Source organism: Botrytis porri (genome assembly GCF_014898465.1).
Source record: "Botrytis porri strain MUCL 3234 chromosome Unknown BPOR_015, whole genome shotgun sequence".
NCBI classification, from domain to species: Eukaryota; Fungi; Ascomycota; class Leotiomycetes; order Helotiales; family Sclerotiniaceae; genus Botrytis; species Botrytis porri.
The window spans coordinates 134,209-150,199 of NW_024066089.1; the positions used below are offsets into that span (position 1 = coordinate 134,209).

Genomic DNA, 15,991 nt, shown 5'->3' on the forward strand with positions numbered 1-15,991 from the left:
TTTACTAAACGTATGATGCACCTCCCTCTAAATGGAGTTCATGTTTCTGCACTCACCAGAGCCGGATGGCGTGTGTGACTCGGACGGAACAACATGCTAAGCTTAATCCTTGATCAACAAATCAGATTAGTACACGCATACTTTTCAATCATGGCGGGCGCTCTTTGCACATTGATGACTGACTTAGCAGAAATCTAAAAATCATCATTACAAGAGTCCACACTCTTCAAATACTCTAGTTGTAAACAGTTCTATAAAGATCTAACTTAACTTCATTCCCCTTTACCACCGGCTAAAATTCATGCATTCACCATGGAAATATTCACGACACGACCAGATTCCACACTTAATCTTGATGTACTTACCGCTACGGCCAATGGCTTGAGGGAACTACTTCAGAATGGCAAAGTGAGTTCGGTCCAGCTTGTAGATTTGTTTCTTGAGCAAAATAGAGAGACACAATCATCGAGGCCTGAGATTGAATGCAATGATAAACACAGCACCCAAGAAAATTCTACTCGATATCGCAAAATCTCTTGATGATGAGTGCGCGCTGCTGGGTATGTCAGGTCCCCTCCATGGCACTCCAGCTACCATGAAGGTAAGTCACCCAACCATAGCTAAGTGATCAATCTAAACAATTCTTAGGACAACACATTGTAGTGATGTGTCTCTGGGAATGGATACTACTTGTGGCTCATATGCTTTGGTTGGTTCTGTTACCCAGCATAATGCTCCTATCGTCGATCACGTAAGTGAAGTCCTGGCTCTAAGCGTTGAACGACGTGCTAAAATGTCCCCTAGCATTCGAATGCGGGTATGGCCATTATAGGAAAGGCAAATTTATCGGTAGGCGCTTTACTGTTTTATATTCGTGTAGCTACTGAACATTGCAATCATGGTAAATAAGTGCCTGGAAAAGTTTGGGGATAACGACAGGATGATCAGCGGTAGGAGGACAAACACAGTCACCGTATATTGTTGGGGGGCTTGCTAAGGGAGAAAAACTACTCGGGCAAACCGTTAGTATGAGCACAACTTTTCTCACACAAAGACCTGATTGAACTAAGTGCTCCGAAGGCTCTAGTAGGATCATCATCGGGAAGTGCTTCTAGTGTTGTAGCCGGCTTTGCACCATTAGCAATCGCAACCGAGATAGACGGATCGATCACGCAACCTGCGAGCCGTGCAGCACTATTCGGTATAAAGGTAACCGTGGGTCGTGCATCAACCGAAGGTACAGCCTCTTGGTCTGCCTTAACGGACAGTATCGGTGGTATGGCAAAGTCCGCACGAGACTTGGCATACCTGGTAGATGTCGTCCTTGACACCATATCACTCCAACTTTACACACAAATTAGAAAGGTCAAACTGTTGGCTTTGTAGATGATAAACTCTGAGAATTCTCCGACTTTGTTTACACCCCTGATTCTGTGCTCATTAGCCAACAACGCGAAGCTTACATATATACCAAGAAAAATCTCGTTGAACACGGAGCGACGTTGCACGAAAGTGTCCCTCTGAATTCAGTGGATGAGCTTCAATTCGATGGTGATGATGCTCTCGATCAACTATGGAGTAACTTAAAGCCCCTTTGCGTGCCAATGTTCGTATTTTGATCTTAAACAGACCATGATTATGCGAAAGCCTGGGAAAAGTTCTTGGAAAACTTTCCTAGCAGTTCAATGAATAGCATTGCCGAAATTGTAAAATTTAACAAGCTAAACGCAAAGGTTGCCCTGCCTGCGGGTAAGTGAATTTGTGATCCATTCTGTTTGCAATATAACTGATTGTTGTGAAGAACATCCAGGCCAGCAACTGTTGGAAAGTGCCTTGGAAGACAAAATGCCTCAGGAAAAGTATGTTGAAGGAGTATCATTAATACGCGAGGCAGCCAAGACGAATGGAATTGAAAAGACAATACATCAGTTTGGTCTTGATGTAATTGTTGGACCTATCGATGGTCGTAAACCTACCATTGCCGCCGCAGCAGGACATCCTGTAGGCACTGTTCCCTTAGGCTACACTAAAACAATGGACGTCCATTTGGACTCGCTGTTGTTGCTTTGGCTAATGAAGAGCACAAGATATTGCAATTCATGGCTGCATGGGATGAACTCACGCCATCACGTTTACCCCCTCCCCAACTACCCCAACTAATGAGTTGGAATTCTCCTAAGTAATCTAACATCTTGACTTAGCCAACAAACCAGGAAACAAATTCTCCGAGAGACAACCCCCGAAAGTGGTGATCGCTAGGAGAGGACAGGTTTGGTATGGCTGATGTAGGTTGGGTGGGGACGAGTTTAGCCATCTACTAATAAATAATACCTTTCTGCATAATAATGTACATCTATAGACTTGAGGCATTCGAAAATGAAAGTCTTTCGCTGGAAAGATTTCGATGAAAAGTCATCAGCCAATGGCAAACAGAGATCATGAACTACTTGTACTATCATTCGGGTTCCTGGCCCTTCCACTTTTCCCTCGCAGCTTTAACATCAAAGCCACACAGTTCTGCCCTCTTAACTACCTCTCTTGCCTTTCCTGTAACTGGTGCATCAATCATTTTATTGTCCAATGTCCAAGCTCCTTTCCCCTTCTTCTCTGCCTTTTCATCTGCAATGACAACTCGTACACTCCACTCAACTTCTTCCTGTCCTGGTGCAAATGCTTTCTGAACAATATCTACTTGGGAAGGATGTATGCATTGTTTTCCATTAAATCCTAAACCCTTCCCCTGAAGAGATTCTTCTTCCAAACGAGCTAGTCCCTCACTTCCCCTATATGATGTACACACTAAATCAATGGTCGATGGGATATCAAATGCTCGTGCACAAGTTGCTATGTGACTTCTCGCGTATAGAAATTCGTCAAGACTAGGTGTTCGTGTAATGCTTAAATCCAAAGAAAAATCCTCAGCGGCGAATATTAGGCCATGTAGGTAGGGAGATGCTTGACAGATTGAAGAGAGGTTTATAAGAGATTGTGCGGATTCTATGAGAGCGAGTATCTTGACTGGGTTTGAAGAAGACGATGGAGTAGATGGATGTCGAGAGGGAAGGGTATGACGAAGAATATCATTTATGAAGTGGAGATCGGAAGCCGAATTCACTTTAGGTACTACGAGAGTGTCAAGGTGTTGACTTTTAAGGACTTGAGTGAGATCTTGTAGAGCGAGTCCTGATGAAACGGAATTGATTCGTACAGCTAGTCTATGTTGACAGAAGAATCAGCATATGTATTTCTCTGTCTGGAGGACAAAAAGACTTATCAGACACAAGATACATACTCTCCTACATCTTTCGGTCTTTCACCCTTTAGAAAATCCACAACATTTTTCCTTGCCATCTCCTTATTCCCCAATGTCACCGAATCCTCCAGGTCATACGCAACAGTATCAACCTTTAGTCCTCGGGATTTCTCTAAAAACTTGGGTGAAGATGATGGCACTTGTTCGTAGGTTAGCTACCCATGAGGGAGCTTCCATATATGGTGTTCAGATGGATAGCATACCATAAAGGAGAGCCCTTCGGAGGACGGAAGCTGCTGTGTTTCGCGACATTGCTATTTTGGCGTATAGGGATCAATTGAAGTTTGAATTAAGTTGAGGAGCTTCAAAATTCCAAAGACTTTGGAGTGCTGACGGAATTTCAATTGATGTTGTGCTTCGAGAGCTTACCCCACAATATACCACTCACTAGCCTTGTTCACCTGGCTATCAACAGAAATACAGTATCACATACCTACTTTAGGTGCTGTACGATATGTAATCTTTATATCAGCTCTTGTGTTTATCTTCCTTTTGAAATATACAACACCAAGATATGAATCAATTGGGAAGAATTGAGACGAGTAAAGTCAATCCAACCTTATTGAAGAATTAGAGACATAAGGTATTGTTCAACTGAGGTTCGGACGTGATCTGCTAATGCACAGGGACCCTAGCACCATGACCATGTGGCTAAAGCCTATCAGTAGACGCTAACACAATCAATATCTTATCCATTTCAATCCGAGCTTCATCTTCCCTTCCTTCACGTCTAAGTTGCTCGACTACAACTACAATATTCACATACACCAAATCGCTGGGCTCCCAAACACCAATCATGCCAACACCAATTTCAAATCCAGACCCAATACCATTATTTCGACCTTCTAAAAAGCGCAAGATTTATAGACAACGACATCAGGATGATAATGATGAGATAAAAACCGAAATCTCCACAAGCGCGCCCGCGCCAACGGCAGCAGCTATACCCACAGAACAAAGTCTAGATGAACTCATTGCTTCGAATTCAATTCCTATCAAAAAAGAGGAGGGAGATGAAGAAGATGGAATGGAAGAAACGTCCCTAAATATATCAGAAATTCTACGTCTGCGAAAACAACGAAAGAAAATTGGAGGGGTGGAATTCAAAGCCGAATCTAAAATTCGAGATGGGAATGACGATGAGGGAAATGGAGATACGCTGGTGAGATATGAAGATAAAGATGCAGAGGAAGCACAACCCGAAGGCGGACTTTCATTGCGACGATTTGCGCCGCAGATGGGAGTAGTGGGGAGTGGTGTTGATAAACATATGTAAGTACAATTCGTATTCTTCCCGAGAGAGAACTACTTGGGTGTAAGTGCGGTGACTAATAGTATAGGATGGCATATATAGAATCGAAACTCGGACATACATCTCAATCCGTTGATTCTCCATTTACAAATCCTCAAGCAGGGACTTTGAAGAAGGAGACTTCTACAACTCAATCTAAAGAATCTCAGAGAGCACCTACTACAATGGGTCAAATTCTCGAGATAGATCTGGGAGAAGAATCAAGAGCAAGAAATGCATATCGAACAGAACTAGCTCGCAGAAAAGCAGCAGGAGAAATTATCGACATCGAAGAATCTACACAACCTCTCCCCAAGCCTCGTCTTGGGCGCGATGGGAAACCCTGGCGTGGTCGCAAAAGAAGAGGAAGCGATGATATCCAACGCGATGCCCTCGTGGATGCCATCCTTCATGAAAATCGTCTCGAGATATATGAGCCCGTACCTTCAAGTAAGGAAACGAATAACGCGGCAGGACAGGCCAATGATGAATTGGTCGAAGAATCATTCCGCAAGAGTTGGGAAGAGGCTAGTTCCCATGCATCTTTGCAGAGACAACAACAAATGTCTGAAAAAGCGGCAAAGGATAAGAAGAAAGGAGCTCAGGATAAGACGGAGGAGGAATTGTATATGAAAGGACCGAAGTTGGGCGGAAGTAGGAGTGCTAGAGCTGCGATGAGGGAATCGATGTTGAAAGGGAAGGCGGTAAAGAGGTAGATGAGGGGATACATCGACTTTTAAATCGATGGGAAGGTCTTATCAGTGGGTTACGGACATTGCTTCGTAGGGTGCAAAAAGGAAAATGGAAGAGGAATATAACTTGGTGTATATTCACGTAAAGGTCGCGAATCTGCAAGTGCACCATCTTTCTGATTAGTTTGTTTAATATTTTCATTTCTATTGCAATTATGTACTCTCCAGTCGGCTGAAGGTGTATTTATTACGAAGAGTAATCAATCATATTCATCATCCTTCCCTTCCGGAACTTGGAAGAATCATACAAATGCAATTCAAGGATCGAGACTCTTCTAATCTTCCAAACCGAAAGAAAAACCCTCGAAATATTCAGATTGATACAGATGTATTTCCTACACAGATAAACATCATAAGGTTAATCTTATACACAATTAAGTCTTTCCTTATGGCACTTTTCCACCCAATCTTCTGGGGTTTAAAATGTAGATAACTAGGTAGGTAGGTAGGTGAGGTAGTCAATACACCTAAAAGATTCAATCACAACAACATCGCAATAATACCACATCGCGTATTTCAGGGGTAGGAAAGGAGAGAGGGTGCAGAGATGTAGAAATATCGATACATCCATATATTCCCTAGGTACCTAGGTATTACTTCTTTACTCTAGGGACCTACGTGTTGAAGGTTAGTTAGTAGTCAGTCGATATAAATAGAGATACAAATAAACAAACACTTTTTTTTTCAAAGTTTAAACTAAATCTTTAGGATAGAGATGGGTGTTATGGTTTTAGCATTATAAGGAATCCTGATTGTGGGATGAGATAATTACCTATATATAACTATCACTACATTACTTACTCCACCACTCCATCACATACTTCATCACTCATTTTCTCAATCTCTTATTTATTCATTCTATTCCTTTCCTTTGAGTACTATATATAAGTATCTATCTACCTTATTTATTATATTTATCTACCTACCTACCTATCTATCTATCTATCTATTTATCTATTTACCTACCTACCTACCTACCTATTTATTTACTTATCTATCTACCTATCTACCTATTTACCTATTCATTTTTCTATTCAAATACTTATGCTGGTTCAAAAACGATATAGTAGAGAGACTCTAAACTCTAGACCCTAGACCCTACCTCTAGAAAGTAGGCTCTCATAAATTCATAATCCATGATAAGAGCTATATAAGTTCATGAGATAGTTGTGCTTCAAGAAATGCTTCAAGAAATGCTTCAAGCTATCAAGGTGGTGATTGCGTACACATTTAGAGTTGTGTAGATATGAGAGAGAGGACCTCTAGACTTGGGTGGGTGGTTTTACTGTTGAGGAGGATGGTATAGATGGGTAGGTATGTAGATGAGTAACTGTTTATATATATATATGTGTGTGTGTGTGTGCGTGTGTCTGCATGCACGCTATCCATCACGATTCTCAGAATAAAGAAAGAGCAAATCGATTTTGGTATTGATTAATATGACCTTGGGAATGGATGATTGAATGAATGAATGAATGAATGGATGCAGAAGAAGAAGTTTCCTTCTCCCCTTTGCGAATTCAAGGAACTATGTAGCTGTACTATGTCATATCATATCATCCTATTTCCCAGTATACAGTACACGAATCATACAGGAAAAGAACTAATCTGATCTGATCTGATCTGATCAAGTGCGATAGATGTTTATGATATAGGTAGGTACCTAGGTAGTTAGTGTCTTTGCTACTTAACGTATATTACATCATTCCTACACAATTGGTTCAATCTCGAAAACATGATATGAGATGAGGTGAGTATATGATATGTTACTCGTTTATTTCATTCTCTGGGTACCTATTCAATACCTCTTTACCAGCCAGCCAGCGACTACCTGGTATACTAAGTCGACCAAACTAGCCTAACCTAACTCAACTCAAACAATGGTATAAAAGAAACTATGATTAAATACAATAAATGTATACGTCAGGAAATAAAACGCCGTATATCCTAATACCTCATAGCAATCGCATGACTATAGGGTTTACTGTTATAACCCAATCGTGAATATATTCCCCGGTTGTATTTCCATACAAATCCAACTTTCCATGCCAAATCCCTTAACCGAGATATTCATTAGTATATCCATCTCGCCGTGATTAATCACAACCCAAATTCAATCAGCACACTTCCTCAATATCTTTCGTCCTAATTTCCTCTATCCTCTCATCACCATTACCCTCCCCACCACCCTCCCCATCCACCCTCTCAATCCTCACTCCCATCCCAAAAACATCACCCCCATGCACCAACCTCACCGCCTCTCCACTTCCCAACACTAAAACCTCTGTGCCCAACCCCTTCCTCTCACTAAACTTCTTACTCCTCGGCGACACCACACTCTCCACATCTTCCTTCTCCCACTTCTCACTCCTCAGACTCCACGTTGCCATCCCGGTGCTCGTCTTATCGCCATCGTGGGCGGAAATCCACGTTTTGGCGAAGAGATTTTGCGCAATCGATACTCCGCCGGGGAAACCAGATATGATATTTCCGCCCAGGTACCAAGGGTTGGAGATGCGATCGAAGGGGTGGAGGAGAGATGTGAGAGGGAGAGCCGCTTCGGAGACGAGATGCGAGGAGGCGTAGGGAGCGAGCGTGTTGTATGTACAGCCGTGCGGAGAGAAGATAACAGAGAGAGCGCGATCGGTGGGGTTAGAGAGGGTAGAGGTGATAGAATGGGGTGAGGAGGGTGGAGTAGCGTATGCGTTTCCTTCCGGGTGGGAGAAGGATTTTGAGAGGGTGGGTGGTCGATATGTTATCCCAATTGCATTATGCAGCCCTGTAAGATCGTTCTTTTGAGGGAGAAAAGCAATAGTCACTTCGCCTGCGACCCCGTTGTGAGATAGAGGAGGCACGGGAAATCGAAGGATACTGTCAGGGCGACGCAGACGAGCATCTTCCCAGCGTTTAAGAGGGATAACTTTCGAGGGAGAGAAATATTTCCACCGTTTTATCGTCTTTGCGGCGCCGGGTTCGGCGAGGATTAATGTCTTGCTTCCATCTGGAGAGAGTTGTTTGAGGGTTTCTTGGTGGCAATGATCGGTTTTATCTTGACTTACTATTACCAGATCTGGTTCTGGGAGTTCGGTGAGAGAAGATATGCATGAGGGTGAATTGAGATGAGATATTGAGAATTTGTGGTGGAAGATTTTAGAAGGACCGGATATCCATGGATCGAGGAGGATAGTAAAGGAGTTTTCCTGTCGTCCGGGTCCGCCTGGAGATGGTGGAAAGGGGGAGATGGGCGAGAAGTTTAGGAGGAATGACGCGTCATTGTTGAGATGCTTAACTGTCAAGGACATCTTCAAATCGAGCTATGAGAAGATCGAGAAAATCTGTCAAACTCATAGTATCCAGAAAGTAGAAGTGAGGGTGAGGCCAAAAGGAGAAAGGAGGATGGCAAGGAGATATAGATTGACTCGGATTGTAGGAGTAGATTGGTAGTAGAGATTTTTCTGACATGGAAGCAAAGTGGTGAATCAATGAATCAAGTTGATTTTGATAAGTGATTCCACATACTCGTCGAAAGACAGGTCCTGGATGATATATTTAAGAAGGGTATGAAGAAGATCCAATGCGGGATGATGATGTTTATAGAAGCAAAGATTCCAAGCGGCACACTGCCCAGCAACTCATCAAAAATCCCCCCGTTTGTTAGACAAAAATGGAAAGGTTACGCGATAGAGAAATTATTGTACTTGGATCTATTGAACGCCTATCATTTTGACCGAACAATACCCTTCTTTTCAAGAGGCAAGTTTTCTGAATAGTTTCTCATACCCGAGTTACTCTTTGGGAAAACATACTATGTACATGATACATCACGGTTCTTGCAGATCTTCAAGAAAACCTCATACTTCATACATCTATACCATTTCGTCGAGCTTCGATATCAGTCAAATCTCGAGAGTGGATCATTCTACGGAAGCACCGTACGGTTATAACTAACCCTTTTGAAAGACAAGCACCTTCATTTCTCCAAATGGCTAATGAAAACCTGCTTCGGGGACGTCGATCATTTTTTAAGCAGGATTTGACGAAGAAGCTTTCAGCTATTGTGGTGAAAAGTGGTTCCTCTTTCCTTGTTGCAATAATTGGATTGGCGTTTAGTAGATTTGATTGGTGGGGAAAGAGATGAAAGATCGAGTGAAGGAACGATACGCGAGCTTTGAAGTTGGAATGTTCTCGTGAATACGTACGAAGTATATGTATATGTATGGAGTAGGTACCAATTTCCATCGAGTATCTGATATAAACTTTCGATATCGATTTAGACTTTCTAGCTGCTTGTTACTAGATACAATGTATCAGCCTCATTATGAAGATCCAAGTCTTACCAGGCTAGAAAGTCATAGCCTCGGTAAAGAAACACTGCAAGCCTCACTTAGATGATCGACAGGATAATAAGGAAAACTTAGCACGACGAATTATATTTACGAATCCTCATGAATTGAATAGGAGTAAGGACAGAATGTCAATATCGGATCTTAGATGCAAAGGAATGTGAAGGTTGGAATGGAGGGGAAGTAGATGTACGAGAACGAGCTTTGGTAAAGTTCGATTCTAGACAATGGAAGGGTATTCGTGCAAATCGGCAAGTGGTTCAATCATGATAGGTATTTATAGATTTGACAGGCTTCAATATGGGGGCAAGCCCCCAAACCCCCATAGCTCGCTGCGCTCGAAGATTTTTACAGTGGAATATTCTCTAGCTAATTAGTCGGCCTCCACGGCAGTGGCTCCCAGGGGGCTAGCGGAGCGTCATTTATTATTGTTATTGTATAAAGAAATTGAATGGTAGATTTGTAAGAGTTTAGGCCCCGTCTTATCGCACACTAAGCGAAAACACATCAAAAACCCTTATTTCTTCAATTTTTAAACTATATATTAATTCAATCAATTTATGAATTAAGTTTATAAAAATAATATCTAAAATTAAGAATCATTGAAATGATTTAAAAAAATAAATGAAATATTTTTAGCTATTTTTTTTGATAAAATTATAGATTCTTAAAATTGAAATTGTTAAAAAACTTGAAAAAAGTGGTTTTTTTATAAAAAAAAAAGTGTTATATATTATAAAATTTGAAAATTTTCAATTTTAAAAATCTATAACTTTATCAATTTTCATAATTTCAAAGAACAATTTAAACTGAATATTCTTCATATAATTATCTCTTATATATATAATTTTCAAATCAATTCTTTAAATAGTTAAAGAATTATAAAAATAATTAATTTATATAAGAAAATAGTATTTTTATAGGGATTTTATTACAAAAAAGGGTGATGTGCAATAAGCCGAGGCCTCAACTCTTACAACAATTAAAGGACCGAAGTTGACGTTAGCACTGGGTATACCTCGTCTTATTTCCATTGTAAAATTGTGTTACTCCTTCATTAACAGAAGAGGTGTCGTTCTCCAAGTTGGATCGATCTCCGCTTGACTCTTGAGCCTCGAATATACTTTTCAGGGTATCTAACATTTTACTACCTCATCAATTTGCGATAGACATACCTAGTGCTCTTTGAGTACGACAGTGCGACACAAATTACCGTTAACCATACAACTCGAAATCTCGAACAGACCTTCTCGGACTGGCCGTTAAGAAAGCTTCGAATAGACCTTCTCGAACTTTACCCCAACTTTACTAGCAGGATGAAAAATCAATGCAACGGTTTCGACGATTCATGGATCCAATCTGCAAGTGAACTGTTGAATCGAACTATCAAGCTGCACAAGAGCTAACAACTCGTACATTCGAATCTCCTCCAACTCACTGCACTAATTACAAGGACCTGCCTGACCTTGGAGAGCTTAAGTTTTTTTAACCGACTCTACTCCTTATATCCTCGTCGAATGGTTAAAACATAGCTTCACAATTGACTCATGAATCTTCTCCTTGGTTAATCAAAACAGAGTTGGTTAGTTGATGTTTTGAAAAGTATTGGCAGAAATCTCCTTTGCACCAAGGCTTAAGCCTTTTAACTCAATACTCTCTTCACAGTAACCGGCGGCCAATCAATACAATAAGACCGCAATAACACTACAAATACAAATACTTTGTTACAAAGACATGCAAAGCAGCTACAATTGCTTCACATGTGAAAGAGTCATCAAAGCATTAATTGGAGTGAAGTAAAACATTTTCAATTCTTTTGGTGTAACCTTCGGCGAATTGTCTTTCTAGAAAGGAGCTTGTAAAGCAGATCAAGCTTGTTAGGATTGTGCTCGCATGCTCAATGCACATTCGAGTCAAGATATGGTAAGCTTAGGTTGGTATGGTATGGTATGGTATGCTATGCTATGCTATGCTATGTCCTGTACTCAGGGTTCTCCAGTTTCCGAGTGTTGCTTCGATAGCTTCCAAAAGGGGATAGGACAATCAACAATCAATGCAACAATTGATAAGAGATAAAAGATAAAAGATAAAAGAAAATCAAAATACAAGAGCTCTTATCGAATTTTTCCAATTGGGATTCAATTTCCATTCCCATGATTCCATACGATAGACGTGAGGTAGCATAATCATCCTGTATGGCTTTGCCCTTCCCAGCTCTCCATTTGGAAGGACTAATAAGCCAGCAAATTCTTTTTTTTTCGGCAGATCAGCAGATCAAGTCACTTTGTCACTTGGGATCCTCGACTTCTTACTTGTCAATGGCTTCCTAGGGATTGGTTTGGAGAGACACGAAATGCTCCATCCACGAGTATGCCACGGGAGTCTGATTGGATGCAGGAGAGATGCGGTACTTAGTTTGGAAAGCTCCTCTCCACCGATCGTAAAACTATTATTATTCGATGGATGGCATTGGCCGCATGAATATCGTGCCCAACGACTCACGAGGCACTTGCGTATGTATGAGGGATGTGACCTGACTAGCTATGGAAAGGGTAGCTTTTCAAGGCCCGACATTTGGCCTTTTGCCTGCTTTTGCCGCTGGTATACATACAGAAAGAGCAGTGGAGTAGGTGGGTGGCATGAGATGTTATTTCACTTTGAGACCATGACTAAATGAACGTGGGAGGTTTGGTGAGATGGATGAATGGGAGAGCTTGATTGCTACATCTACCCCGATGTTTGGTGCGATTTCTCTGACTCTTCGAATCAAGGTGTGAAGGTATGTATACTAAGTCGCTACAGCAAGTAGGTAGTACTCAAACGGATCGAATACTAGAGGATCTGCTTGAAAGAGAATGCTGGAGATCAGGAGTCAAGCAAAGTAAGCTCGGTTCATAGCAATCAGAAGGTACCTACAGTACCTACCTAGTATTACCTATCTAGTCCGAGTATATCTCTCCATGTTAGAACGGAGAAGCTCTCCACTGATGTTCTTGCAAAGCTCCAGAGATATCCCTTCTCATTGGCTCTCAAGTATCTAGTAAAGACATCTCAACTTCTAAAGAAACCCAGTATGTACAAGCATGGATAGAAAAGACAGAAAGGAAAAAAAAGGAGGAAAAAAGCTCTTATCCGAAGCTCTTTTCTTGACTCTTACCCCCACTAGTCAAAAGAGCAAAGAGCTTCCTTCTAAGATCTAAGTTTTGAGTTCCAACTGCTGCCCTTCCTTCCTTCAATTCCACCTAGGAAAAAAAGACCCCTCGCTCCAAAGATTCCTTCAGTGCCACACTCACCCTACTACCACTATTACTACTACGAGCAATACCTACCTACCTACGTACTACTCGCACTTACTCTCACGCTCACGCTCACACTCACGCTCACGCTCACACTCACGCTCACGCTCACACTCACACTCACACTCATACTCACACACACATTCTTTCTCAAACATCAATTGTGAGAAATCATTTGCAAAATCATAGCTCTGAGCTTCCATCTTTCTTGTATCTTTGTTCCCTTGAAAGAATCACATCAAGAGACCCTCCGCCCCCCCCCCCCCAAAAGAGATTACACCTCATATATTATTTTTATTAAATAATTATGCAAAGTTTTGCTATCAAGATTATACATTTTTAGAGATTCCCGCTTTCCCCCTCCCCTCCAGATACGAAACAACAGTGCGACGATACTGTACCGATCTACCTATCTACCTATCTTATCTACCTATTTTCCTCCCTACCCATTAACCATTACCACCCATATCCGATTTGGATCTGGTAATGATCGAGTCTACATTGACGATGCCTCCTCGTTCTTCGTTGACATCGTCCTTTTCCGTTTCCGATGCGAATAATGAAGTTGTTTGTCCATTGAGAAATCAAGATGGCTCCAGTTGTCGCAAACGTTGCCTCGGCGTGAGTGCCTCTACTCTGCTGTATCTGCTGTACCCCTTTGGAACTTATTTTCCTTTTGTACGGTTCAATCCGTGGTAACAAGCGAGTGAGATGGACAGGAAAAACGATATCGATCCATGCAAGAGCACATTAGAAGAGCTCATCCAGAGTATTACATCTCAAAGCTTCCTGCGACCGAAGAAAGCTTTCAACTCATGATCAATACCCCGCCCTCTGAGCGACCGCAACCGCAACCACCAACAACTGCCAACTCGGCTCCAACTTCAAATAGTCTGTAGAAATTTACGTGTCAATCATTGGTTGCACCTTGACTGATATGCTGTATACAGGTTTCACACAGGAGAGACAGAATCATTATGGCGAACATTCGAATCATTCGAGTACCCCAAATACTCCCAGAATCGTGGACGATAGTTCAATGCTTCCAGCCGCTAGCGCTGCAGCAACCTTAGCACAGCTACACAATCATAAATTGGATAATGAATGGGAATCCGAAGTGGTAGGTTCATTTTCTAGCTTGACTTTTCCAAATACAAAGAATGCAAAATATTAATTGGATTCATTTAGGATTGGATGTCAGATCACGAAGCTCATAAACAAGCAATGCGGGCTTCCATAGAGCTTCCCCCAATTCATTCCAACAAACTCGAGCCAACTAGCGATCCATTTTCACATTACAATGTTCACCGTCGCAGAGATCTTCTTCCTTCCATATTATCACCTCCAGGACGTTCGTCTACTCTTCCTCCACTTCAAAGAAATCCAAGCACAGGTCGTCCTCGAAAACAATCAGTGTCAAAGCGTGCTCGAGAGCCACAACATAGGAGGCAAAAATCTCGTGGGGAACATACTCATCTGCGACGCTTAAGTCATGATCGTAAAGCTCAATCTGCCGAACCTTCATTTTATGGTAAACGATGGGAAGATTTGATTGATGCTGCGACGTCGGCTACAGAAGATGTAGATGATGATAGAACACCGGTTCGTTCCCATGTGTAAATAAAAAGGCCTTCCTTGCATGCTAATGGAAATGCAGATTCCTCCATCCCCGGTTTCAGTGAATCGTGCTTCAATGCCCCCATTTTCCGCATCACAATTTCAAGGATATCAGGCTTCGCCACTACAACAAGCACTCACTCCACCATCTTATCAGGCTGAAGCCCCAGAACCTTTTCCATCAGTAGAGAGTGGTGGAAGTGGTGATCATTTCAATATTCGATCACAAGGGCTCTCGGATTCATCGCCAAGCTTCTCTGCAATAAATATACAGATTTACTGTGCTGCTTGCCAGAACGTTTCTTTCCTGAAAGAATCTTACGCATGTACAGAATGTATATGTGGTATATGCCAACCATGTGTCGAGGTTCTCGTGGCGGAGCAGGGAGCACGTAGAAAATGTCCAAGATGTGCCACCATTGGAGGACGATTCAAACCTTTTCAATTGGATATTCGTTAAATCGTTTGATGGAAATATTGGGTCTCAACAAATTGGTAAGAAAGGAGTTGGTCATTACGGGTCATCATAGACTGGATTGGAATTTTTGGAAGAGGGTATAGGCGTTTTGATTATTCCCAGGGTATCGAGGGTTACAAGACCACTCTTATTATGATTTTGGGTATAGGACGCATTACGAAGTTGTCTTTTGGCAATTTCGTACAAACATGTTTGATTTTGAGGCATGCATTTGTTGGGCTGATGTTTATAGTCATATTCAAAGAAAGATTTTCTCATTCAATATCTTGGAAAGCTATTGGAAGTTTGGCACCCATCACTTCGACCATTTACACAATTGGTGAGTCTTGACCGAGCTACTGGATGATTTTCATCAACAGTCTTTTTTCTTCATGAACTCGAAGCTTATGGGTAAGTTTCAATCACCGTTGGCTACCACCAATTTACTCAATTGGTAGGTTTTGTACGATAGGGGTGGCTCATGTCAGCTATCGTCTTCCCAGCAGGTTTCGGAATCTATTGATGAGACTAGCAAATTATTGTTACGGGTGAAATAATCAGTTGTTCAGCGCAAAACACGTAAAGATTGACAGTGAGGGTTGCTTTACGAATATGACTCCAAGCCATAAAAAGCCCGATTGGGACCCCAAATATTGAAAACCGAGCATGGGCTGAGGCTCAGCGGTATCGTTGAAGAAATGGCGTCTACATTTGGTGATGGTCTCCGACAAGGCTGTTCAAGACAAACAGCTGAACTGGATGATTGACCAATTGAAGTTGACAAAATTGGAAAAGCTGTACGACGATGATGCACGGGACAATTATCTGAGATGGTGATAGGGATCGTGATTGGTAGCTGACGTGAGGCATTCCCGCGTCTATGTAGGGGAGGTGGATAGGCCTGAAGATAGCTGACCTATTT

General features: G+C 41.8%; 5 protein-coding genes across 5 annotated transcripts; 3 read left to right on the forward strand and 2 right to left on the reverse strand.

Moving 5' to 3' along the window:
• Window positions 1-400: 400 nt before the first annotated feature.
• Window positions 401-2,160, forward strand: EAF01_009834 (uncharacterized protein; the record flags this gene model as incomplete). The annotated part of the gene is made up of 7 exons (XM_038918090.1): window positions 401-408; window positions 649-751; window positions 805-901; window positions 1,088-1,382; window positions 1,445-1,578; window positions 1,630-1,749; window positions 1,802-2,160. The coding sequence occupies 7 exons, from the start codon at window positions 401-403 to the stop codon at window positions 2,158-2,160; spliced, it is 1,116 nt and encodes a 371-aa protein (XP_038766060.1).
• A 295-nt stretch (window positions 2,161-2,455) lies between these two features.
• Window positions 2,456-3,565, reverse strand: EAF01_009835 (uncharacterized protein; the record flags this gene model as incomplete). The annotated part of the gene is made up of 3 exons (XM_038918091.1): window positions 2,456-3,215; window positions 3,293-3,452; window positions 3,517-3,565. 3 exons carry the CDS (start codon window positions 3,563-3,565, stop codon window positions 2,456-2,458), a joined length of 969 nt encoding a protein of 322 aa, XP_038766061.1.
• Window positions 3,566-4,109: 544 nt separating this feature from the next.
• On the forward strand, window positions 4,110-5,746 carry EAF01_009836 (uncharacterized protein; the record flags this gene model as incomplete). The annotated part of the gene is made up of 2 exons (XM_038918092.1): window positions 4,110-4,585; window positions 4,654-5,746. The coding sequence occupies 2 exons, from the start codon at window positions 4,110-4,112 to the stop codon at window positions 5,318-5,320; spliced, it is 1,143 nt and encodes a 380-aa protein (XP_038766062.1). The 3' UTR covers window positions 5,321-5,746.
• Window positions 5,747-7,473: 1,727 nt separating this feature from the next.
• Window positions 7,474-8,658, reverse strand: EAF01_009837 (uncharacterized protein; the record flags this gene model as incomplete). The annotated part of the gene is made up of 1 exon (XM_038918093.1): window positions 7,474-8,658. One exon carries the CDS (start codon window positions 8,656-8,658, stop codon window positions 7,474-7,476), a length of 1,185 nt encoding a protein of 394 aa, XP_038766063.1.
• A 4,844-nt stretch (window positions 8,659-13,502) lies between these two features.
• Window positions 13,503-15,072, forward strand: EAF01_009838 (uncharacterized protein; the record flags this gene model as incomplete). Its single annotated transcript, XM_038918094.1, has 5 exons — window positions 13,503-13,616; window positions 13,715-13,886; window positions 13,946-14,115; window positions 14,184-14,597; window positions 14,653-15,072. The coding sequence occupies 5 exons, from the start codon at window positions 13,503-13,505 to the stop codon at window positions 15,070-15,072; spliced, it is 1,290 nt and encodes a 429-aa protein (XP_038766064.1).
• Between the last annotated feature and the right edge of the window lie 919 nt (window positions 15,073-15,991).